General features: G+C 24.8%; 2 protein-coding genes across 3 annotated transcripts in view; both read right to left on the bottom strand.

Moving 5' to 3' along the window:
- LOC129615591 (D-beta-hydroxybutyrate dehydrogenase, mitochondrial) overlaps nt 1–25,593 on the bottom strand; it is an 82,914-nt gene that overhangs the window by 56,614 nt on the left and 707 nt on the right. For both annotated transcript variants that reach the window (XM_055530860.1, XM_055530859.1), the window contains exon 3: nt 2,909–3,154. In XM_055530860.1, coding sequence (XP_055386835.1) covers nt 2,909–3,154 — 246 coding nt within the window. The remainder of the gene's footprint in view (nt 1–2,908; nt 3,155–25,593) is intronic.
- Nucleotides 8,815–10,142, bottom strand: LOC129615592 (uncharacterized). Its single transcript, XM_055530861.1, has 2 exons — nt 9,391–10,142; nt 8,815–9,125 (listed from the first exon to the last, which is right to left on the bottom strand). The coding sequence occupies exons 1-2, from the start codon at nt 10,060–10,062 to the stop codon at nt 9,048–9,050; spliced, it is 750 nt and encodes a 249-aa protein (XP_055386836.1). The 5' UTR covers nt 10,063–10,142; the 3' UTR covers nt 8,815–9,047.

Raw genomic sequence — 25,593 nt, 5'->3', positions numbered from 1 at the left:
ACGCGACATTTTCTTATATAATATTTCGTGTATAACATCAAATAATCTTTCTAGGAATAAAAATTTGATATCGTTATTAGTTTATGCCTTTGAATTTATGTGCATATAGTAAAGATGACAAGATTTTTAAAAATATTATAAAAAAAAAAAAACAAAAAGAAAAATAAAAAAAAAGCTTATTTGAAGATAGTAAAAAAAAAAAGGAATTGCAAGAACGGAAAAAAAATGTCAGAAAATTTAAAAGAAATATCAAAAAATTTAAAGAATACGAGTGGCACGAAGGTTGCTAAAATTATGAAAAAAAATAAAAAAATTGAAACAAAAATACATACACCGGAAATTATGAAGGAACAAACCTTTTATTTTTTTGTTATATTACGATATAAAATATAAAAGATTTTATAAACAGTATGACACCAAAATGCTATCGGTAATGATTATTTACGGTCGGAATTCTAATGTTATTTATATATGTGATTACCGCCTCATTTTATTATAGAACAATTAACTGTATAATGCCATAACTTCATTTTCAATTCTAAAACTTTTTTTTAATTATTAAAGCTTTAATTTAACTGAAACCTTCTGAAGCCGTTTATTTAGAAAATTACGAAGCCCTAATTTTCTATCGGGGTAAACAGAATTATTTCTAATTTGTTAAATGGTTCAATTAATTAAGTATTTGAATATTATATAGTTTGTCATCATATTTACATGCCGATAAAAGTTAATTAGACCTAATTTTACTCTGAATCGTGAAAAGTAAATGCAAAAGTAAATACAAATTTTTTCGCCTTAAGTTATAAAAGATTTAGATACAAGATTTCTTTAAAAACAAAAATCCTAGATTGAGTGAACGCAGGTTAAAATTTAATATTTAAAATTGTTAAACAAATCATTTGAAACTAAATTTTACTTAATATTACAAAATAAATATTTTCTTTGAACCCTTAAAAATTTATTGTGAAATTCGAAAATCTTTCTTAGAATTCTTATGTGTTATCAACACTGAGTTAGTATGCATTTTCTCTAAATAAGAAATTGTAATGGATGAGACCGTCAAAAAAGACAAGATTGAAGTTGCGGTATTTGAATTTTGAAAAAAAATTTTCATATTTCTTTTGTTTTTTGCCTCCATTTTCTTGTTAATAACATTTGCGAAAATTTTTCCTTTTGTTTTTATTAAATAAAATGATCGTTATTTTTATTTTATATTTTTATTACTTGCTTGTCTTATATTTTCTTAAAAAAAAAAAAAAAAATTTTTTAACTTTTCCCAGTTTTTTTTTTTTTTTTACTTTTATAACATTATGAAAATATCCTTCCAGTTTGGTTTTTTATGACACTTTTCAACGTATAGTTTCTTTATTTTATTTTTGATATTTTTTTTTTCCGCTGTTTATTTAAAAATGTTGAAAATGTTGAAAATGTTATACATTTTCTGGAACTTGATGTTTATTAAAGCGTAGGTGTTTTATAGATGCTCTAAATATTTGTTTTTTTTTTTTTTTGCTTTCAGTTTCATATTGAAGTGGTTTTGCATTTTACATAATATTTACAGAAAAAATATAAGAAAAAATGATATGTAATGAAATTGAAGAGAGGTGGAAGTGTAATATAAAATGGTTGTAGGTATTATTATTAGTTCCATATCTTTTTAGAAAATTATTTTTGATAGTTCGGATATAATATCATACGAAGAATTTTTTTTTTTTTTAGAATATTATAAAAGTATGAATTTTAATAAAAAATATTTTTAATTAAATTTAAGCATAATTTGAATAAATTTTTTTTTTTTTAATAAAGGGAATTAAATTTTATAAGACTATGAAAAAATGTGTCATTTAATACTACTTGGGTATATGTGGGACAAGTAAATGTGTACATATTTGGAAAACATACCCTTACATAAAATAATTTTGTTGTTTCTTATGCATATATGCTAAAATATAATGAAAATTATTGTAAAAATTTTATATTTTAAAATTAAAAGATTAAATTGTTATAAATTAAAAGACAGCGATAACTTTAACCGGATGACAATTAAAGCGAATTGTTTATTAAAAAATTATTTTATTATCTTCTAAATTACGGTTTGTTAGATCTGCCAAATTCGAATTTAGAATGAAGAAATAACTAAGTTTTTATCGATAAAAAAGGAATATTTATAGCACTTAAATATATACTTCGATTTATATAAAAAAAACCTGTGTTAATTGCATGTACCTGTTGGTAAAAATGGAGATAAATTTTAAAAGTTTATCAATAGATAACAAGAAATAACAAAAGTTCCTTCTGTTTCCGAATTAGTATCATTAAAATTTTTCAAAATATAAATTTACCTACATCATCGGTCACATATTGCTTCGACACTAACAATTTTAAATTTCTATAAAAGTTGGAATTTAAAATTTTTTTCAAAAATTCTGTTCCTCTCAAAATTGTGATGATTTTTGGAATGGTTATTATGGATAATTTGTTGAATACGGAAATGCTTTTATTATTTAAGCCTAAATCAAGGCATATATAAGTAAAATATGCTAGTCTAAAATTATTTAAGTCAAAATATGCTAGTCAACGAAACCATAAGGGTTCCTCCTTTTTTTTTTTATCTTAATTTACATACGCAACCCATTTGAATAAATTTAAAAAGTAAAAAAAAAAACCAAATTATTTGTTTTAAATTTCAATCATAAAAATTACACCGCAAGAGATGAATAAAATTTCTTGAAATTATTTTAAATTTCCTCTCATTGTCCTTTATTTTTATAATATTTTTTTTTTTTGTTTTATAAGCAAACAGGAAGAAAAAGGATATGTATAAAGGAAATTAACAGTAATAATAACAATAAAAAATTAGAATTATATTATTTAAATATTATTTTTAAGAGAATAATAATTGACTTACCTTTACGAAATGATAAAATAATACGGCACCAACTGTAGCAATTGCAAACCATAAGAAAATTGCAAATGTTGATGCTGTTGATATTTCAAAACTATGTAAAATTACTGAAAGGATGATGGCAGCAGCATGACAAAACATAAATGGCATTATTAAACGTTCCAAAACATCCCATGGAATTTCATGTGTTTTTGTTGGTAACGCTGAAATGGAACCACGTCGCATTGATGCACGACGGGAGGCGCGTTTCTATTAAAAAAAAAATAAGAAAAAGAAAAGGAAAAAAGGTAAATAAATTTAAAAAATAAACGAAAGGAAAAATTAATAAAACAAAATAAAATTTTTTTTCTTTCTTTGAAATTATCATTAACTACTTTCTTTTGAAATTTTAGCTCTGTCCCTTCAAATATTTTTAATTAGAATGAAAAAAAAAAAGTAATTGATTGAAAGAAAAAAAATTTATTCTTTTTCAAATTTTCTTAATTCTGACATTTAAATTTTGACAATAAATTTTATACAGTTATAAATAAATGACATATTTTTTTGTTTTTCTTATTAAAATGATTTTTAAATAACCTTGTTCAAGGATATTTTTCAAGGATATTTTTCAATTTATATGAGTCTTTATTAAAAAAAATGAAAATTTTCATTTGAAAACTATATAGCTGCAATGTGTATACAGAATATTTTGCGGTTTAGATAAAGAGCTTTTTAAGTGTTTAAATGATGGTAAACCAACACGAAGAATTTTGAAAATGTAAAAATGATTGACATGGCTAGTGGGTAGATTGATTTTTAGGAACAAAAAAAAAAATTCAACATTCATTTTGATAATTTAAGAATTTTTTGCATTTTTATTGTAGAATCAAAATCTTCTTAATGTAGTGGTTATTTTCATGGTTAATGACAATTCCGTTTTTGGTTTATTTGTTGAAATTAGACTAGATTAGAAAAAATATTTGAAGGAAATTTTTCTTTATAACTATTTATTAAAAACTTTAACTATTTTTATTAAAACAATTTAGTATTTATGATTTACGAAATTCCTTAATAATAAAAATGTATATATAACGAATTATAATATATAAAAGTGAACTTATTCCAAATATAATGACAGTTTTGGGAATTAAAATTTGCAGTCGTTGTTCTAAGTAAAGCACAGTAAAATCCACTGTAAAACCAAGATTGAGAGGAAAATTTTATCAAAAAAATAAGTAAAATTCAATTATACAAGCACGAAATAATAATATACTAGATTTTATTTTAATAAATTAATTTTATTTTCTCTCTGGTCTTACGCCCCTCGAAGAAATTTTGTCGCCTTCACTACTTCTCGCCATCTGTCCCGATCCCCACTGACTGTCCTCCAATTGCTAATATCCAGCTTTCGTATATCTTTTTCTACATCTCCTAAACATCTTATTTCCGGTGTACTTGCTGATCTTTGGTCAATGGGTTTATTATTTAAAATTTCTTTTATGTGCCCCGATTACTTATTCTGTTAACGTGGCCCAACCTACTTATGCGACCCGATTTAACGGAATCAATGATTGTTTCACCAACCAGATTTACTAATTTGTGATTTATCCTAATTATGTTTCCATCACCATCACGTACAGGGCCGAAGATAGATTTAAAAATTCTGGGTTCCAGGCGTAATAAGGCCTGTTCCTGTTCTTGCGTTGTTAACCATGCTTCAGTAGTATACATTTCTACTGGTTTGCTAAGTTTATTAAGGTGTTTTATAGAGCTTGAACTTCAGCTATTGTGGAAGAAGATGAGAGGTGAACGGCGAACGCAGTGCATAAAACGCTTTATTACCTTGTAATACTCTGTTACTTACTTCCACCGATATTTCATTTTTGCTCGTAACTATTGCACCCAGGTACTTTGAACTCTCGACCCTGTCTATTTACGTTTCGCCAATCGTCAAATCTTGATTTGGGTTAATACCTCTTTTTGTGGTACACATGTATTTAGTTTTATCAATATTTATATGTTGTCCAAGAGCTCCTAATTCTTTCTTTAAATTGTTAAAATTCTCCCTCAACGCCGTTAAATTCTTTGATATAATAGTGACGTCATCGGTGTATACTAGATTCGGAGTGTTTTTCCTAAACAAATTTCCCTTTGTTTCTCACTTCGCCATTTCTCACAATGAACTCTAGAGCCAAAATGATTAATTTTTCAAATTTTCTAATTAGATATTCTATATTTAAATTTCATCCAATAAATCAACAAGTAGCCATGTTTTATGTAATATTTTAAGTATAGGTATACATTTTATATGTATAGTAATTATACTATTGGAATTTTGTTATTAAAAAGTTTGATACTGTCTGAACAACAACATATAACATCATTGAAGAAAACAATTTACAATTACTTTTTGCTATACAAAATTGATTTTTTTGTTTGCCTTATTGCTAGTTTATCACAAAAATAAAATCTATAAATTTTGAATTTTAAAATAAATTTATGAAAATTTTTTAGAAACCACTTATAGAAATAAAATGGAGTATTTTATTTTGTTTGAAATTATTTTCGAACAGAATGTAATGTGTTATATAAACATGTTGTATATAACTTATTGCATGCAATATGTTTTATTAAAATCGGCAATGGTATGGTATTTTCGTAAAAACAAACGTTTCAATGCCCTTATTCATAATGCGCCTGTATTAGTTTGCTTTTCTAACCAAATTTATTGTATCTAATTTTTCAATTTTAGACAATCGCAATAGAATATTTTCTTTTTCTTGCAAGCAGAATGATGGGCCGCATTTTTAAGTTATGAATGGGTTGCATTTTAGCGAAGGCTGATTTAGGGTTTTTTGTTTAAATAAGAATATCTAAAATATAAATACATGTATATATGTAATGTATATGCAACAGGGTCATAGACCTAATTAGAGATAATATTGATGTTGCTGTTAATAATAATTCAGCAATTTTACACTTTTCTGATGAGGACTGGAAAAAATAATTAAGGTAATTCAATGTAGGCACTGCTGTTATTCAAAACATATTTATTCTACAAATTCTATAAAAATTTCAAAGTTCCCATTCTCGGTTGCGAAAAATGTGCTCTTTAAAAGTAATTTTTGTTCGATACTAACTTTGTAAATAACACAAAACATTTTGAAAAATTAAATGCCAATTACAAATAAATTTTTGTTTTTAAAAAAAGTCTAGAAAATTTTGTATTTTCAGAAATTAAAAAAAAAAAAAAAACTCTTTGAGTTTATCAAAATAAAAAAAATTTAAAAAGAATTTTCAATTTCTTTTTTTTCATTTTTTTGTACTTATGTATGTAAATTTTGTAAACTTTTCATTGTAACAATTTGATCTTGAAATACATGTTTGGGGAAGGCATGTACATACATACATATATGTAATTATAAACAAAATTGAAAAAAATTGAGAAACGTTCAATTGAAGCAGCAGGCATTTCAGATGCTTGCTTCACTCCTCATAAATTATTTATTTATTAAAAATAAATATTTTACAATTTAATTTTGATTGAATGAAATTGTAAAAAATTTTACAATTATTGTTGGTTTTTATGGATGTGGTGTAAGAAAATATGTTTATGTTTTCACAAAAAATGTTATTAATGTTTTTGAAAGTTTATTATAAAATATTCAAAGCTATTTAAAATTTAGAAAAAAAAACAAGTATTTTTGTGTTAAGTTTGAGTTTTTCTTTTCCGAAATGTTAAAGGGGCATTTTAAAATTTATTTTTCAAAATTAAGAAAAAATTTAATAATATAATAAAACCAAGTTATTCAAGTTCAAATTTCATCCAGAATTTAAACAGATTCTAATATTAATATTATTTATTGAGAAAAAATATTGTGCTGTTCAGCTTCATGTACACTTGCTCACACTCACAATAATAACCATTCACATTATGACAATATAAGATGAAAATATTTTTGTTATTAATAAGTTTATTATGTATGGCGAATTTACTGAAAAATTTAGTCAATATAACAGTTTAGTAATTTAGGTTAAGTTAGGTTGACGTGACTATTGTAATATACAGATTGACTCGTTATGACACCGCTAAGGTCTATTCAACGTGTCCATAATTCGCAAAAACAAAATGACCCAAGGCATCTCCGACTGTTCTTTGTCAAAGCTGGGCATGAAGAAAGAAGATGGATGGAAGACATGAGGTCATACAGAGATCGTTTGCAGGTTTGCGTTTTCCTAACAGGTTTGGCTAACCGGAACGAAATGCCAAAAATCTTCGTAAATTAAAGGGCACTTGACAGTTAGCCAATTACATATGGCAAATTCGTCATATTTCTTCGAATTCGATAAAAAATCTGGTGAATGAAATAACGATGGGACAAGTAAGCGAATTTGTCAAAAATGTGCAAAATTTTATTGTGAAAATTTATACATTTAAATACTTTCAATATTGTACAATGCTGTCGCATTGCATAAATTGGTGGTGATTAAAACCATTCGCCGCAAATAATAATACAGCAAATGCTAGGGAATTTACCATGCATAATAAAGCTACAAAATTTACAATTTTTTAAAAATATTTAAATATTACAAATTTTTTATATGTACTTGCTATACACAGGTGATATTCCTGAATCGAAAGGAGTGACAACAGCTACATTTGCTGATGATACAGCAGTTATCGCAATAGGACGGAATGAAAATGAATCTACACAGAAATTGCAATCAGGTGAAATCAGTACACAAATTTCACTAATAGGAAAATTGACAATTCATTTTCGGTGTCTTTATTCCGTCCGCAAACACGACGAAGTATTTGGGAATGACGTTGGACACTAAGCTCAGATGGAAGGAGCACATAAAGAAAACGAGATCTCAACTAGAGGAGGAATACAGAAAGTTTGAATGGCTTTTGGGGAGGCGTTCTAAATTGACAATATACAACAAAGTTTTGATATATAATCAAATATTTAAGCCTGTCTGGGCTTACGGTATTCAGTTATGGGGCTGCGCTGCGCAGACTTATATCCAATCTATACAAAGATTTCAGAATAGACATTGTAAACGCCCCCTGGTATGTTCGTAATGCCGATATACACAGGGATCTCACGATCCTAAGTGTCACAGATGAAATTAAAAAGCAAGCAGCCAATCATAAAATGCGTTAATCCAATCATGTCAACATTGAGGCGGCTCGATTGGTTGATAATGAAAACTTTGTTAGGAGACTTAATCGTACGACACCTCTCGAGTTAGTTAAAGGTTTTTTATCTGGGGCAATGAGTGCTTAGTACGCTATTGTGCCAGATCAAAAGCTTGTAAATAATCAAAAAGATTAGAGTTAGTCGTTTCCGACTAGTTTTATAGTTTATTTTGAGGAGGGTGTTTTTTAGTGGATTAAAGTTCCACACTACTGCTTTTCGTCCGGCAGTGTCTTTCGAGATTTTTCACCCTTCCTCTTGGTAAAAAAAAAAAAAAAATTTTTTTTGCATATACTTGAAAAATTTCTTTATGAAAAATTTCAATATAATTTATGAAATCTTTTATGTACTACGAGTAGTATGTGAAAAATTTATGTGGAAACGAACAAGAAAATGCTGAGTTACAAAATCAAATACAAAGCCGAAGTAATTTTGACATCTAGTGCTTAAATAGTACATGTTTCATATTTGATTCTAGTTTCTTTCCCTTTTGTCTAAGTATTGTTAAATCCTCCAGATTTCATTCGATAATCAAATTTAAGTATTTGAATTAAAGTGTGATTTATATATTGCAATCAAAAATTTAAACAATGAAATAATTACTGTGTATTTTTACTATTTATTTTAAATAATTTACATAATAATTTAGAGAAATTATTTCCTAATATTAAGTAATACAATAATTACATTAATACAATTTACTCTATATTTAATATAACACTTGATTCCATTTTCACACATTTCATTCTCCCAGGAAAATTTTAAATATAAAATATATTTATTTTCATTCTCTTACAATTTTCAGTAGAATTTTTAATTATTTCTTTAATTAAATTTAAGAATAATTTTTTTATTATTATTATACTAATATTATAATTAATTAAATATTTAAAATTATGATATTTATATAATATTTTAAGATCAAAAATATTATGTGCACTTAAGTAAATATTTTATAATTTTTAAGTTGGACGTTCACTGCAATCTGTTTCGTATGGTCGAAAATATCCAGTATAGAACATCATCTTTTTAATATCAAACTAGAATTAAATTTAGAGAAAAATGTAAGTATGGAAAAAAAAATTTTTAAGAAAATTTTAATAAAATAGTCATGAAATAGAAGTTATTAAAGTTTTTTTAATTATTTCCGAACATACTCGTATTAAACTTAAGAAATCCAAATGATTTTATTGAATTTGTTTTGGAAGTAAAATATTGAAATTAAAAATTTTTTTTTTAATACCCTAATAATTTTCAATTTCAGACTATTTAGTTTATATTTAATTTTATAAAATGTTTACTTACATTTCCAAAATCATTTTGAATAATATTTTGATTATCAATACTAAATGATAAACCAATATTAAAATTAAATGCTTTTTGTGTTTTAGAATAATGTACTGATAATTCAGTTGGAAATATTTGTGCAAATGTCTCTTTACGATAACAATCTACCCAATATTCAACATTACCATTCTCATATGTTACAACTAATTTATACCATTCATCTGGATCTAATTTATATATTTTTATTAAATAATATTCATCACGTTTTATTTCATCAAATGTTTTTGACATTGTATAAAAATTAATATGACCATCAACTGTTTTTAAACCAACTTCAATAACATTTTTTGAATTTTCAATATCTTCTAATGAAAATATACGAAAACGATTTTCTTTTGCTGACATTAAAAATCTTTTAATTGTATAATCAATACGAAATATACATTCTAATGTAAATGATTTTAATATTATAATATCACTTGAATTTTTCCAATAACGTGCATTTCTATTATTATAATTCTTTTGTAAACGTGTAAATACATTTAATTTTTCTTCAATTTGTGGTTTAAAACCAAGTATTTCTAATACATTAACATCACCTTGATATTTACTTAAATCCAATGTACAATTAATTGAATTAATGTAAATTAAAATTAATAATAATGTGTAATATTTAATTATTTTAATCATTTTTTTTTTGTTAATTTATTTTTCAAAATTTTGTTTAAATTTCTACCCTTCCTAATTTCTAGATCTCAGAATAAGAGATGTTTTTTATATGGAATTCCGTTTTCAACTGGATAAAATGAATATTTGTGTTTTTTTTTATGTCTGAATAAAAATGCATTTAGAAAAGTGATTACATTTGTAAAATTAGTGAAAAACCCAAACATTGCGCAAAACTTACATATCATACACGATTTGTTTAAGGTACAAGGTTCTTACATTATAAAATTGTGTTGGTAACATTTATAAAAAAAAATTAGTATGTCTGATTATACTCTAAGATAGTATTCTGTGGAGTTTAAGTTTTAATCAGAGAAAACACGATCAAAATTAGTAAATCAATAAAAAATCTATTGGACACCTTTAGTATGATAAACAAATTTTCATAATCAAGTAAAAAATCCGATAAAAATGGTAAATTTCACCAATAAAACTATTGTAACAAATCTTATGTACAAATCCAAAACTGAGTAGGAAGGAAACGCTTGGCAATTCCTTTAGCATACTGAAAAAGAAATCGGGACGATGCCGTTAGTATGCTACAATAGTTTAATTTTAGTCCAAAACACATTTGGAGAATTTGAACATTAAAAATCTTTAAAATTTAAAAAAAGTCAAAATTTAAATATTTTTATCAATTGATTGAATTACATTAATTGCATTAAAAACGAAACGGTTAACTAATTATAGTCTTCTACTACTTGCATAGAACTCATACATCGAAAATATTATGTAGACAGAATTTTTATTTTAAGACCATCTCATAATTTTGGGCAAATGTTTGTGTTCATATAAAATTTCTTCTTAATTCATGATCCATGGAATAGTAAGCATTTAAGTTAATGTAATGAAAAATTAAAATTTTTGTAGTATTATATAATAATTTTAACACTGTGTGAAATCAAATTTTGTAAGAACTTATGCAACCGAATGAGAAAAAATTTCAGTGAGTAAATTGCAAGTGAGTATCATGTATTCATATAAATGAATGAATTCTTCAAATGAAGATTTTTTTTTCAAGTGAGAAGCATTTTGTTTTTGAAAGTTCAGTTAATGTTTTAAATAAAAATGAGAAGATCTGAAAGAACGAGATTTCCAATTTAAAAGTGACTATAAAAAGAGTGGCTGACATTCACTCGTATCATAATAAAGCTATAAATATCGTAAATAAATTAAAAATAGTGAAAAATCGATTATGAAAAAAACATTTTTGACAACACTCATTCAATCAATCCGATTTTAAAGAAAATTTCGAGTTCTAGATTCAAGTCACGCATATAAGAAGAACTTGATTGCAATATCATTGTTATATTCGGTAAAACTGAAAAATAAATTTTTCTTATAAAATTTTTATTAGACTTCCTATATTCTAAAATACACGAAAAATTACCGCCACCGGAAATTTTCATAGTTTTTATTTCATTATCATGTAACTTAGTCGGCTAGTCTAACTATACAACAACAAATGAATGTTATAGAATATATATAATACATACAGCACGTGTACATAGTATTGCAATGATTATAAAACTATTATATAGTAAACTTGAATTTAGAAAATTTTTAATTAGTATATAAATTGTATATTATATAGAGTTAAAATACTATGAATATGCACATTAGAAATGTTAGTCAAACCAAAATATGGTTGCACACTTATATGCTCATTAAAACTTAAATATTTTAAGTAATTTGAATATACTTGAACTAATATTTTGTTAAAAAAAAAAAAAAGCAAGGAAAATAAAATGAGAAGAAGGTGGTTGCATTAAAATCCTTCATCTATTTTGGCTAAATATCATTAGAGAAAGTGTCTTTTTTTTTAAAATTAGTTTTTTTTCTTAGTTTGACCTTCCTTCAAGGATGTATTTATATGAATATTATTTTTACTTTGCACTTTATATATTCAAAATATTTATAAGATTATAATATGGTATACATATGATGATTTAGCTTTAGCTGATGATTTTAGTTATTCAAAAATATGACAAGGAACGTTTAGCAATATTTTAATTTAATATTAAAATTACTTATGTTTAGTTTGAGGTATGAATACTTGAACCGATAAAATAGGAATGAATAAATTCAAATTGATAATTTTGCTTCCTTAGTTAAGACGGCAATTTTTGGAATATTTTCTAGTAAAGATTTACGATAAATGGAGAATAGTAAGTAATATTTTTATTTTAATATTTATTTTAGGTTTGGGTTGATATACAAGCGGATTTAACAAGGAAAAAATACGAACAAAATTACAAACAAATGTTCAAGTAGACTGGTGACTGACATATTCCTCATTATATTCGATATCATAGAATTTCCGGATTTAGAAATTATATTATATGATAGGCACTCCCTTATATCTATTAGAATTCATTGCTTGTTTAACTTGTTTTCAAAAGTTTGCTTTTTGGAAAGTTTGCTAACCAATGCTGTTTGAATTCAAAACTCACAAACTTGATTGAAAAATTTTAGTCGTAAAAAAAATTATGACAAATTTAAAAATTACGAACGAATGTCAATGTTTATGCGAAATTATATTTTCGTAAATAAAAATATAAGTGAACCGTTATTTACGAAAATATAATTTCGAATAATATATTTGGAAAATTAAAAGTGTGCAGCAATTTATTACCATGCATATCAAATTGATTTGTTTAATATTTTTTAACCTCTAGTTGTCCCAATATTTTGACACAATTTTATAGGTTCGATAGCTTTGCCTTCGATAAACAAATTTTTAATTTTTTTTTATTTATTTTTTAAAAATATATTTAAATATAATTTTTTTTTGTCATGTCATTTTTTTAATTTTGTAGCTCGTGAATATTAACAATATTTTCCTTTGTTTCAATTGATGTTTAAAACAAGATTATTATTGAAGAAATACCTGCCTACCTACTCATCGGCAATACATTCAAAAAAAAATTTTTAAACAAAGAACTGATGCAGTTTTTTAAGAGTACTTAAAAAAAAAAATCGATTTGAATTTTTTATTTAATTTTTTTTTTCTGTTGTTTTCAATTAAATATTTTGTGTTTTTCGAAATTTTTATAAATTTCGAAAATTTATTATTGCAATAAAATATAAAATGCATAAAAATATTTTTAAAAATAAAAAAAAAAAAAAATTGAGTCTTTTCCAAAATAATGACGGTCTTTGTTTTGTTCAGAAATTATAGAATCAGAAATTAATTTCTTTTTTTTATTCTGAGTTCAAAATTTCGAAATGACATTTATTTCTATTCCAATTATAATTCAACATCTCTTTTGAATTTTACGTGTTTATTATACTAGCAGCTATCATCGGCACTTTTTTATGCTACAAGGTGAGAGAATATTTTGACACTTAATATTTTTTTTTTTTTTCAAAATTTATTTTTAGAAATTGTATTAAAAAATAAAAATTATGTTAATGTCATAAAGCTATAATTCTTTAAATTTTCTACTTTGGTTCTTTTTCTTCTATATTATAAAATATAAATAGATTTTTAATAAAATGAAGTAAAAGTAAAAAGAAGAGTAGAAAAAATTTGCTATGAAAAAATGTCTACGTAATTAGTAATCATTTTATATATGGACTCGTATATGCATTTAACTCAAATGTATAGTGTATTTGTGTATTAGTGTTAATAATATGGTATACAGCGTTATCAAATGAATATAAAAGAAATCCGGTTTGGTTAAGGTTAAAAAAAGATATGTGTTCGGATTTTCAGAACATTGTGTTGGTGGATGACGTGAATAAATTTTTCTGTGTGAGTACATTTCTGATTGGGAGAGTAAAGATCAAGCTAGGGAGTCGTTAATTCGTCAGAGAAGGAGTTTATTGAAATTCATTTCCGATTCGAAGTGTAAAAGGTAGTTAATTTTGGAAGGGTTCCAGTAACTATTAGCTGTCCCTTTGCCGGAAGGGGTTTGTTAAGAGAGTGTACTTATTTCAATGACCTGTCTTTCCTATTGCATTGAATATTATTGTGTTTGATGAGAATTCCTGCTGAAATAATGTTGGCCATTGCAGAACTGTAAAGAACTAACGATCCTGGATAACAAACATTCAAAAACTTCTGTTCTAAAATTTCCTAATATTATTTTATGCCGTAAACAATTATGTTTCAAAAGCTTTAAAAGTTCTATATATTCAAAGGGAAATTATTTTTTTTACAGAAGTACCCTTAAAATAGTTATGCGGTGGTAATTGTTTATTTAATAATAATCATAATGTATATATACTGAATTAAAATAATTCGAAAATTTTCAATGTCAATTAATTACAGTGCAATATTTTTAAAATTTTAATATCTTACGTTTTCAGTTTTTATCCGGCTAAAATTACTATTAATTCAAGGAATTTTTAATTTTTTTTTTATAATATAATTAATAATACTATTTTAAATTATTTAATTAATATAGGAAAATTTTCGGCATCATTGCAAAGAAATAGTCAAGACAGTGTTATTTATAATTTCCTGTGGTTTAATTTCTATAAAATTTCTATAATTTTATTAATATTTTTTTATGAAAATCGATGTGTAATCAGGTGAAATAAAATTAAGTTATACAAGTGTTAAACCAGTGAACGAAAATTTGTTATACAAGAATTGAAGTGCATTGAAGTTTATGAAATCACGAGTTAATAAAATTTTTCTGTAATTCGTATCCGGCATGTGTAAAACTTCCACATTTCAAATGCAAGAGTTTCGAAATTTTGAGAGCACTTTCTTCACATTGTTTTGTATCTTTCAGGTGAGGTAGTTTTCGCACAATAAAATATATTTGATATTTTGAGATCACTTTCTATTATTAATTCAAATTGACGCAAATATAAGGTTTTCAAATTCGGGGCAAATTTTTGTTTTAGCAAATTTGGAATAATTAAACAAAATGAAACTTGAAATGGAAAACAAGCTAGGTATAATATAGAACTGGACATTGATTTAAAATAATACCAAATCATTATTAAATAATTTGCAAGAGATTAAGTAAGTAAATAGTGTGGAAACACAAATTATATAGTTATAACTATAGTAAAATAAGTATTTATAGCCAACGCAATTAATTAAACACAAATTTTTTATACATTCAACTTGATTTATGAGTAAAATGTCGGAAATTTCTTTCATTTGAAACATTTTCGAGATTTGTTTATTGCAACAGCATATAATTGAATTTTTATTGAATTACAAAATGAAAAAATTGAAAAAAAAAATTGAACTCATCTCGCTCAGTTGATCAATTTCGATAATTTCAACAATGTTCAGATTTTTCTTTCATCTGAATATAATTACTTAATGTTAAATAAATATAGATTGTAATTAAATGAGATATATATACATTTTATATTTAAAATAAGTAAAATTTTAAGTAAACAAATTAAAGAAACCACATTTTTTAATAAAATATTTAAGAATTGAAAATTTAATGAATCTTTATTTATACATTACTCTTGTACATTATGTATAATAAAAAAAAAATTTGTAAAATTTTAATTCTAAAAATTTCAAAACAAAAAAATTGCGGGAAATAATTGTTCTTTTTTTCTGCTAATTAAACTGCAGCGTGGCCATATGAGTTGAGCACCTATTTCTTTGTTAGTAGAAAATAGTTACATAAATATTATACTTCAATTCATCAGAGTTCCAGTATCATAGATTTCTCTGCTTCTGTTTTGTATTTCATTTTTAGTTATGATTGAATAGGTGAGTAAGTTTAACAATCAGCACAATTATTTTGAGATGACTTTTTCCGAAATTTATCTGTTTCGAATTTGTGTAACTCTAAACTCTTCTGATTGTGAGCTTACATGTGTTATGGGTAACGTCAGTTTTGTCAATGTATTTTGATTAAAGTAGGTACTGCGGGCACGTGGTAGTTAATTTAATACATATACAAGATATATCTTATATGACTTTGTCATTTGATATTAAACTATACAATTTTATCAATGGTTGAACCGTGGTTTTAATTTGAGATCATTCGGTTGCAAGGTGCATTGTATATTATGATACAGTCACCAGTTTAGTAATTATAATTAACCAATATGAATATGAAAAAGAAGTCGCCGAATTCTGTTATATCGCAAAATATGTTTTTATTACTATATGGCAATTTCTATTAAATTTAATTTTATTCTTAATTTCTTCCTTAATTTCAATATCTCATAATACTGATAAAATATTTTCGCAAATGTTTTCAGTATTTTTATTTATATATACAATGTGAATTTTAAATATGCGCCAAAATATTATTAAATTATTATGTGTACATTCATATTATAACTGTAATAAATAATAATCATTTAACTGAAAATAAAATTTTTGTGATATTTACCGCGCACATCGTAATTATCCAAATAGCGAATTTATGTAAATACAGTGATTGCATACACGCTCATATGTATGTATGTATACATATATAAGAATTTATCTTAATGTATTAATATTTTTCATAATAATTAGATAAAGTAAACATAGAAAGCTATTAGAATAAATGGAAATGAGCCAAACTGAAAAAAAAAATTAAATTTGAAAATTTTAAGTTACTATATTAATTGAAAAATAATCCGCATGTGGATTTTCACTCAATTAGTACAAATTAAAAGCAAAATGTAAAAGTATAATATTGACAATAACCGGATAAATAATAATTTGTTGTTGAACAAAATTATAATAACGGAAGCTATTTAGAACATGATTAAATAATACAGTCAGATATTTTTCAGCTACCTGACTGTGATTATCGTGAAATTTTAGTGTTTAGTTTGTTTACAATATTGCATTGCGGATGTCGGCTTAGTGTTGAGTAAAGAAATATTTTTATGTCTTACATTGAGAGGTCAGATCCAAATTGATTGGAATCAAAATAGAGAAGGCTGCATAGAATTTATGAAATTGTATGAGTTGGGAACTGATATGTCAATAATTCATCAAATTTACACTCCTGCCTCAAATTTTAAATTGTGTATTGTTAGAGTTTGTCCGAATTCCCCTCGATTAAAGAATAGTCCTTCTACCCATTAAATGATGTGGTTGCAATCTGTTATTCTTCCAATGACTAATTTTACATAATAAGTTTTCATGAACTATTTAATATATGCTGTCATTTTTATTCGAACTAAATTGAACATAAAGAACTACTGTATTTTAAATGTTATTTTAACACAATTTTGTTTTTATTATTTTTTAAAAAGTCATAAATTATTTAATGATTAATAATTGTTATTAATGAAAAACAATATTATGATTGATGTGTTGCCAATATACAAAATGTATTCTATTCATACAAATATACATACATAAACAATTTTAATAAAATTGAAACAGTTAATAAATTTTCATTTTCCAGTTCATACATAATTTCCACAATTTACTATTTTTTATTGACTTGCTCTCATTAATTATTATTTTTAAAATAATAATATGTAATAGGAACAATATTCTTTTAAATTTATATATAGAAAATAATAGTACAGGGTGAATATTTTCCGGTTTGTATTTTCGGGTGTTTTTATTTTTGACATTTTGAACATGATTCTTTACAGGTCTCGTCATCACACATCCACTCCAATTACACAAGCTAAAATTTGTGTCAGCTCAATTTCAATGTAGATAAAACTATAGATTAGATGCAGATTTAAGGAAGACCTTCAAGGAAGACTTACTCTAATATATTCTTGCATAATACAACATGAAAATTCATTTATTTTGACAGATTTTGAAGCTTCAAAGTTAACTTGTTCACCATATTCCGTTCTATGTACAAATAATATTTGGAAATCACGAAAAATATGCTTAAAAATGATTGTGGTGAAATTTTACCCCTAAAGGTGGACGGAGACTGAGAAGGTCAATAAAGTATATGTTTTGTGAGCAATTATTTTCATATTTTGGGCTTTTCAACTGATCGCCGAGAGCATGAGATTTGATGACTCAAAATTATTTTTTATAATAATATGTGAAATATACTATTTATATCATAACTCAATGTTGAATTTGTAATTGGTGATTTAGTGATCCATTACTACAAGGCAGTAATTCATATTTGATCACATGATCAGATAACCTAAAAGTAAATTTTCTTTCTAAAATTGTTTATTCTCAAATTCAAAAAATCGATTATTTTTAGAAAACACCCTTTATTGATAATGTATATATTTTTAGTATTTTATTAAGAATTGCGGACATTGAAAGTGTTACTTAGTTATTACATTTTTAATATTATTTCAAAAGAATGCAATTTCAATTGAATTTTTACGCAATATGTGCGAATAAATTAAAATATTTCATGCCAATGTGGTTTTTTTTTGTTTCGGATATTTTTTTTTTTTTTTTTTGGATATTTTGGATTGTAAGATGAGATCATCTAAAATCGAATGTATTTGCCAAAATATGTGAAAATATTGGAAAATATATAGAGAAGAGAAGGAATTAAAAAAATTTAAAGAAATTCAAATGAAGACCAGATTTCAACTATCTACAAGTTAGAAAAAGATAAAATATTCACCTGTTCGTGTATTTTTTACAATAGAAAACAAAAAATTCTTAAAAAATGATATGCCGTTGTAATTTAACAAAAGCTAAAATTGAAAAATGTCGTTTTTGTTTTATTTTTACAAAAATTTTTTTTTGTGTTTTTGTGTTGCCGAGAACTCAAAAACAAAACATATTTTTCTCTTGGACAAGAATTTTTTTTTTTCAAAATTTTTTATTATTTTGAAAAAAAAAAAAAAATTCTTGTCTAAGAAGAATAAAATAAAATTAAAAAATATGAATAGGATTTTTGTTAAAAAATCAAATAAAATTAAAATTAAAATGAAAATTTTTTTTTGTGTAGTTTTGCACTCATTTTAATATTTGGAAGAAATTCCGAAAATAACTAAACATTATATTGAAATAGATGGTGTGTGATACGAAAAGGTTCATGGAAAAATTTATATTTTTAAAAATTTCATATTTTCCCGAGAAAATATTAATGTCTTTAATTCTAATATTTTTATTGAAATTTTGTCAGTCAGTCCCAAACTGTAAGTGTATTATTATTAAAATTTTAAAGTTAATATACAGTGATTTGTTAATAAAAATTTCCGACTACTGCAGAGTTAATTTGATACGTCATGACTTCTGTATTTCTATTGAAATTTTTTGCGTCATTCAATATCGTCAATTAATGGTACCGCGACTGGAATATTCAAAATGTTTTTAAAAATGTCTTATAATCCAATTATGTTCGTTAATAGAAATAGTTGAAATGTTTCTCTGTCAAGAGCAGATGTTTTAACAGAGATAGTGAAAAAAATCGTTCCTTTATCGCCTGTCTTTTATAAACTAAAATAAGATTTGTTAAAAAGGTAATGCTTAGATGACTTTGGATGCATTCAACAGCCAACTTTGACAATACGCATTGAACTCGTGCTAGAATAAACTTTTACCGTAAAAAATTCTAGAATTGCTCTTTCTTCTCATATTGTAGCTATAATGTTGTCTTTTTTACAGTTATTTTTGGGAAAATGTTTGTAAATTTCAGCAGATTTTTTTTGGAGATTTCACGAAACTGATTTTTAATAAGATAATTAAATTTTGACAATCACTGTTTTATGAATTCTATTTTTAAATTATTAAGAATCCAGAATATAAATGAAATATATATAAAACAACATAAATGTTGTGTTATTATTTTTTCGAATTTTTTTATTTTTAATATAACTCATTTTTGAATTGTACATAAGTGTCTGTTATACATATAAATATTTATATTCTATGTCCCCAGATTTTTTCAAAAAAAGCATCTCATCAGATTCCAGAACAATAAAAATAATAAAACAAAAATACAATGAAAATTAAAGAAGAAAAAAATAAGAACAAAATAAAAAATTGAAAGAAAAATGCAAGAAAGAAAAACATACACCATTTTTTAAAACTCTTATATCAATTGGTTATCGCGCACAGAAACAAAATAAAACTTAAGACAAAAATAACATTAAAATGAAAAATTGAAGAAAATGACAAAAAAAAAAAAAATTATTTTATTTTATTTTTTTCGTTACTATTAAATATTGAGGTTATGTTTAATTACTTTCAAATTACTTTGTAATTATTTGAGAATTTGTTGAAAATGCCGGCCGGTTCCTATTTAATTTCATTTATAAAACAAAATGACAAGTGCTAAATAATTTTTTGTTTTTATAACTATACACAGAATATATACATACATACATTTAGCTTATTTCCATATTGATTCAAATAAATGTAAATATTAAGAGGTTGATACATTAACCTTAATCATAGTATTGTTGGTACATTAGTACTTTTATAAGAATGTAGACATAACAAAACATTCAAGACAAAAAAAAAATCTGATGTGGTCAGAACATAATCGAACGCCAAGTATATTTTCTCGTCTGTCGATAAGATATCAAAATCACGTTAGGAAAAGTTTAATTACGCTTTCCTGTAAGAAGTTTTGTAAAGAAGTTGCATTTCTGCTGAATTTTTATACCCGTACGAACGTATGTTCGAAGGGTATACTAAATTTGCCTTACCGTTTGTAACGCTAAGAAATAACGGTGTTAGATATAGACTCAAGTGTATGTTTTTGATCAGCGTCAAATTCTGAGTTGATTTAGCTTTGTCTGTCCGTCCGTCCGTCCGTCCGTCCGAACGATAACTCAAAAACTAATTGAGCTAAGTTCACCAAATTTTCACAAATGATTTATTGTAGTAAGTGCCAGAACCCTATTTAAATTGGACATAATCGGGGTAGCGGTTCGGGTAGCTGCCATACAACTTCAAAATTTATTTGGCTATATCTCAGAAACTATAAAAGTTGTGGTATTGAAATTTCACACAAACGAATATATTAGTAGGGCCAATATGTCTAATAAAAGTTGTTGAAATTACTTGGCTCCTTCTGGTACCTGCCATACAACTTCAAAAGTTATTTGACTATATCTCAGAAACTATAAAAGCTATGGTATTGAAATTTCACACAAACGAATATTTTAATAAGGCCAATGTGCCTGATGAAAGTCGTTGAAATTACTTGGCTTCTTCTGGTACCTGCCATACAACTTCAAAAGTTTTTTGACTGTATTTCAGAAACTATTAAAGCTATAGTATTGAAATTTCACACAAACGAATATATTAGTAGGGCCAATATGTCTCGTAAAAATCGTTGAAATTACTTGGCTCCTTCTGGTACCTGCCATACAACTTCAAAAGTTATTTGACTATATCTCAGAAACTATAAAAGCTGTGATATTGAGATTTCACACAAGTGAATATATTAGTAGGGCCGATGTGCTTGATAAAATTCGCTAAAATTTCTTAGCTCTTTCTGGTAGCTGCCATACAACTTCAATAGTAGTTTGGCACAACCAGTATTTTGAAAAACACATAGTACTGAAACTTTGCATAAATTAATATGGTAATACGGCAACTTAAAGTCATAGTCTGCCCCATAGTTAGTTATGGCACATTAGTTATTCGCACATAGGATAACAAATTCGTACGGGTATCACAGAGTTGACAAAGTCAACTCTACTTTTTTTCTCGTTTTTTTTTAAAATAAATCAGTATGTAACCTCTTTTATTGTGTACAATATATTGGCGTTCTATAAAATGCGTAACACTAACATTTTCAGATCTAATACAAAGCAGAGAATGAGTGTTTTAAAAAAGTAAAGATTACGTAAGGGCATAATTTTTATTTATTTGAATAGGCGAAAATTCATATTACAGTATTGATGTAATATCGGATGAGCTGTATCAACTAAAATGATATAAATGTCGTATAACAGCTGGAAGATAGTGATTAAGTATATAAGATGACCAATTAAATTTGGAGTCCAACAGAAAACCAAGGTATTTGAAAGAGTCAACCCTATCAATGTAGTACTATTTTTGTGCACATGAAATGTTTATACATAAAATATTAAGTGTAATCATATATGTTTATAGGTTATATATACTACGAGTATTATGTACATGAGGGTTTCGATTTTTTCGCTTTTATCGTAAATCTTTGATTCTCATAATGTTTTCTTTTATAAAAGAATATTTGTGATCTTCTGAATTTTTTTTCTTTGAATGTTTATTATATAGGTAGGAGTGTAGGAAAAATGAAAATATTTTGATATTTTAATTAAAGCAATAAATTATGGAATTTATTAAAAATCAAATTAATTTCTTTAAAGAAATTATTAAATAATTTTTATATGTTTTTAAATGAAAACAACAATAATTTTCAAATAAATTCATTAAAATTATTTTTTTGAAATTGGTGAAATGCAAATTTCAATCGGAATTTTTATATTATTCTGGCATTTAATGAGGCATCACCATAGGACTCTGATTACGTTTTCATTCGGATTATTTACATATGATTACGCTTTCATCTTATCGTTTTATTTTAAATTTGATGTCAAAAAGATAAGAGGGTGTCATGTTAAATATTGATTTAAAGCCATTTTAGAATTTTAATGAATATTAAGTAGTAAGTACCCTTAAAAAATTTCACTTCTCTAGAAACATGAAATTTTCTCACATGTATTTTATTAATTTTATTCTCAAAACAATTATAAAATGTTTAAATTTTATTTCCTTTGATTTTATTCCGTTAATAAATTCATGAAATTTCAATTTCCTTTGCTACATAATATATATATTTTTTTTTTAAATTAATTCTAAAGATATGAACACACTAAATCTTGTTTATAGTTGAATAATTTATGCCGATTGAAAGAAGCGTACCCATACATTTATTTTTAGTATGAATATTTTAAGTAAACAAGAGTAAACTTAACAAGTATATCAATCAAAGTTCAAAAAAATTTTATATTCATTGTTGAGCTTTTAACAGATTGAAAGTCAGAAAAAAATGGGCAATTAGATATTGTAGTCTAAGTAATTATTTGAAGTTCATTGTTTATATGTGAAATTTTTAAATAATTTGAACATAATAATAATCATTAGAGCTTTGCAGAGTTTCACTGGGCTCTAATGATTTTTATTATTATTTTTTGATTAATACATATACGGAAACGAGATGTCTCAGCATTTTATGGGATTTACTTGTCTTTCTTTAAAAAGTATAAATGTATGGTAAAACTCATTCTAAACCACACTATTGTGTTTTAGACTCCTCTATTATTATATTATTTGTGATAAACAATCTTGTATAATTGTACAGATCAATCTTTTAGAAATCCGTTTACTTTAATTATTAGGGTGTTATTTCTGGGAGCCAAAGCTGTTTAATTTTGTAAATTTTTTCATATTTTTCGATTTGATTAAAATTTTTACTAATTTTTCTAATTCCTGCAAACTACATCTCTCCCTATATAGTATATAATGTTGAATCACAACAAGATTTACATGTATTCAATGTGTAATTGCTTGGTATACTTATTATATTCAATGTACATACACCTTAAAAATATTTGAATATAAAATATCAAAGTGCATATACCCACATATATGAATGAATACGCATAATCTAATGCAAATTGGCAAATTATCAAAAATTTTATTTTTAAAAAAATTTTTTCATTTTTTTTTTTTCGTTTTGATAATTTGAGGGAGAAAAGCGAAATAGAATAGTCTTATGCCCTTTCTATTTTCTCATTTTCGTTCTTGTCATGCTTTTTTACATATTAATTAAGCGAATAAATTTTCGAAAGTCAAATATCATGTGTTCAGACAATAGTATATGGGTTATAAGTGTGTTATGTTGTACATGGATGAAATTGTATTTTGAAATTATTTAAGAAAAAAAAAATTCTATTGTTATACTTTTTTATTACAAATTATGTATTTTTTTGTTTTCTTTTATTTAAAATTATTTTTTTCATTTCAGTTCATTCATTAATTTTTAGTGAAATTTAGTATTGTTTATGTACATAACACTAACATAATATTAATAACAGGTCACACGATTTAATGTTAGAATTAGATTTTATAAGAAACAACTATGTAAAATTAGGTTGAATATTTTTAGAATAATTTATGGTCTAACATTAATTTTGCCTTTTTTATTATTTAGAAATTTTATTTGATATCATTAAAAAATTACGGTATGCATTTAAAATATAATATACCTATTAAAAATGTATGAACAAATAAAAGAATTCATTTTGAGAAATTGAATCTGTCATTAAAAAAATTTTAATCAAACAGTGAGCGTATGATAATTCGAAAAATTTAAAAAATTAAATTGTTGTGAAGAAAACAAAGGTTTATGAAGTGAAAAAACGTATTTCGGTGAGTAAACAACGATTAAAAGAGAAATGGAGAGCACATATGCTATGTTGTATTCATATAATGTGAAATCTTCAAATGAGAGAGCTTATTTCTCAAACAATGTATAGTTATTACATTTTATTGAGAAATTTGATTAAAAATATTTTTATACTCACCACGTTGCAAAAAAAAGTGAAAAGTGAGTGTGAGGTGAAAAGAGAGAAAATTGAAATTCACCATAACTATTTTGTCTGATTTTTGTTGTGTTTTCAAATAAATTGTCATTGTTTATAGCTTAAATATAGAAACTCGAGTTGCAAAACATTCCATTGATAAGATATGAAGTCTTTGACAAATGATAAACCAAAAGTTGTATTGCATATAGAATGACATTTACTTGTAAGTCGTAAAATTAAGATTACGAATTTGCTGTGAATTTTTTAAAGTCTTAGTTTGCAGTTTATAAATGAATATTTTTCGTTTAATTATTAAATTTTCTGCAAATTAAATGCTAGCATGTAGGACTGAGTTGTCCTTAAAGTATCCTCTTTGTTTTTATTTCAAAGTAAACTATATACTTAAAATTTGTCGTTATATGAAATAATTTTTTTTGTATTTTTTACAAAAGTTGTAGGAACTGTCAGGATATTTTCATATATGTTAAAACATATGTTAAAAAAAAATTTATTCAGAAGTATTTTGCTGCCAAATAAGGAAGACATTATTGCATTTTAACATTTTTTTCTATTTTGAAAATTACATATTTTATAGAATGAGTGTTTATTTTTTTTTGTACAAAATTTTCATTATACAAGTGCACGTATGTAGGAATAACTCCTGGTAATATTTAATTTTCTTAAAAAAACCATTATTCTATGTATTAGGTTATTGTATTTTTCACAGAATCTATTAAATATTTTGTAATTAAGTAATTTTAATAATGAATTTCACTTGTTTTATAATTTTATGATTTGCATTCATGCATATTATTTGTGCATTTTGCTCAAGTTCATGGAAAAAGTATGTATTTTGATTATCTGCTATCGAAAATCTTCTAAATACACCTGCCAAGCTAATTATTCTTACAATGTCTAGACAGAATATTAAACATACATACATAAGGTAAAAATTAAAATTTTAAATATGTATATAATATTCTTGCCCACCCACTGGCCATACTAAAATTATATTATGCACATAATAATTTTTTACATTTTCTAAATTATTTTTTTATGCATTAATAATTACCTAAGATGGAAAAC

This window comes from Condylostylus longicornis, unplaced genomic scaffold, assembly GCF_029603195.1.
Source record: "Condylostylus longicornis isolate FDR11 unplaced genomic scaffold, ASM2960319v2 ptg000137l, whole genome shotgun sequence".
NCBI lineage: Eukaryota > Metazoa > Arthropoda > Insecta > Diptera > Dolichopodidae > Condylostylus > Condylostylus longicornis.
The sequence above is the reverse complement of the archived record's forward strand: the minus strand, read 5'-3'. Positions and strand labels throughout refer to the sequence as shown.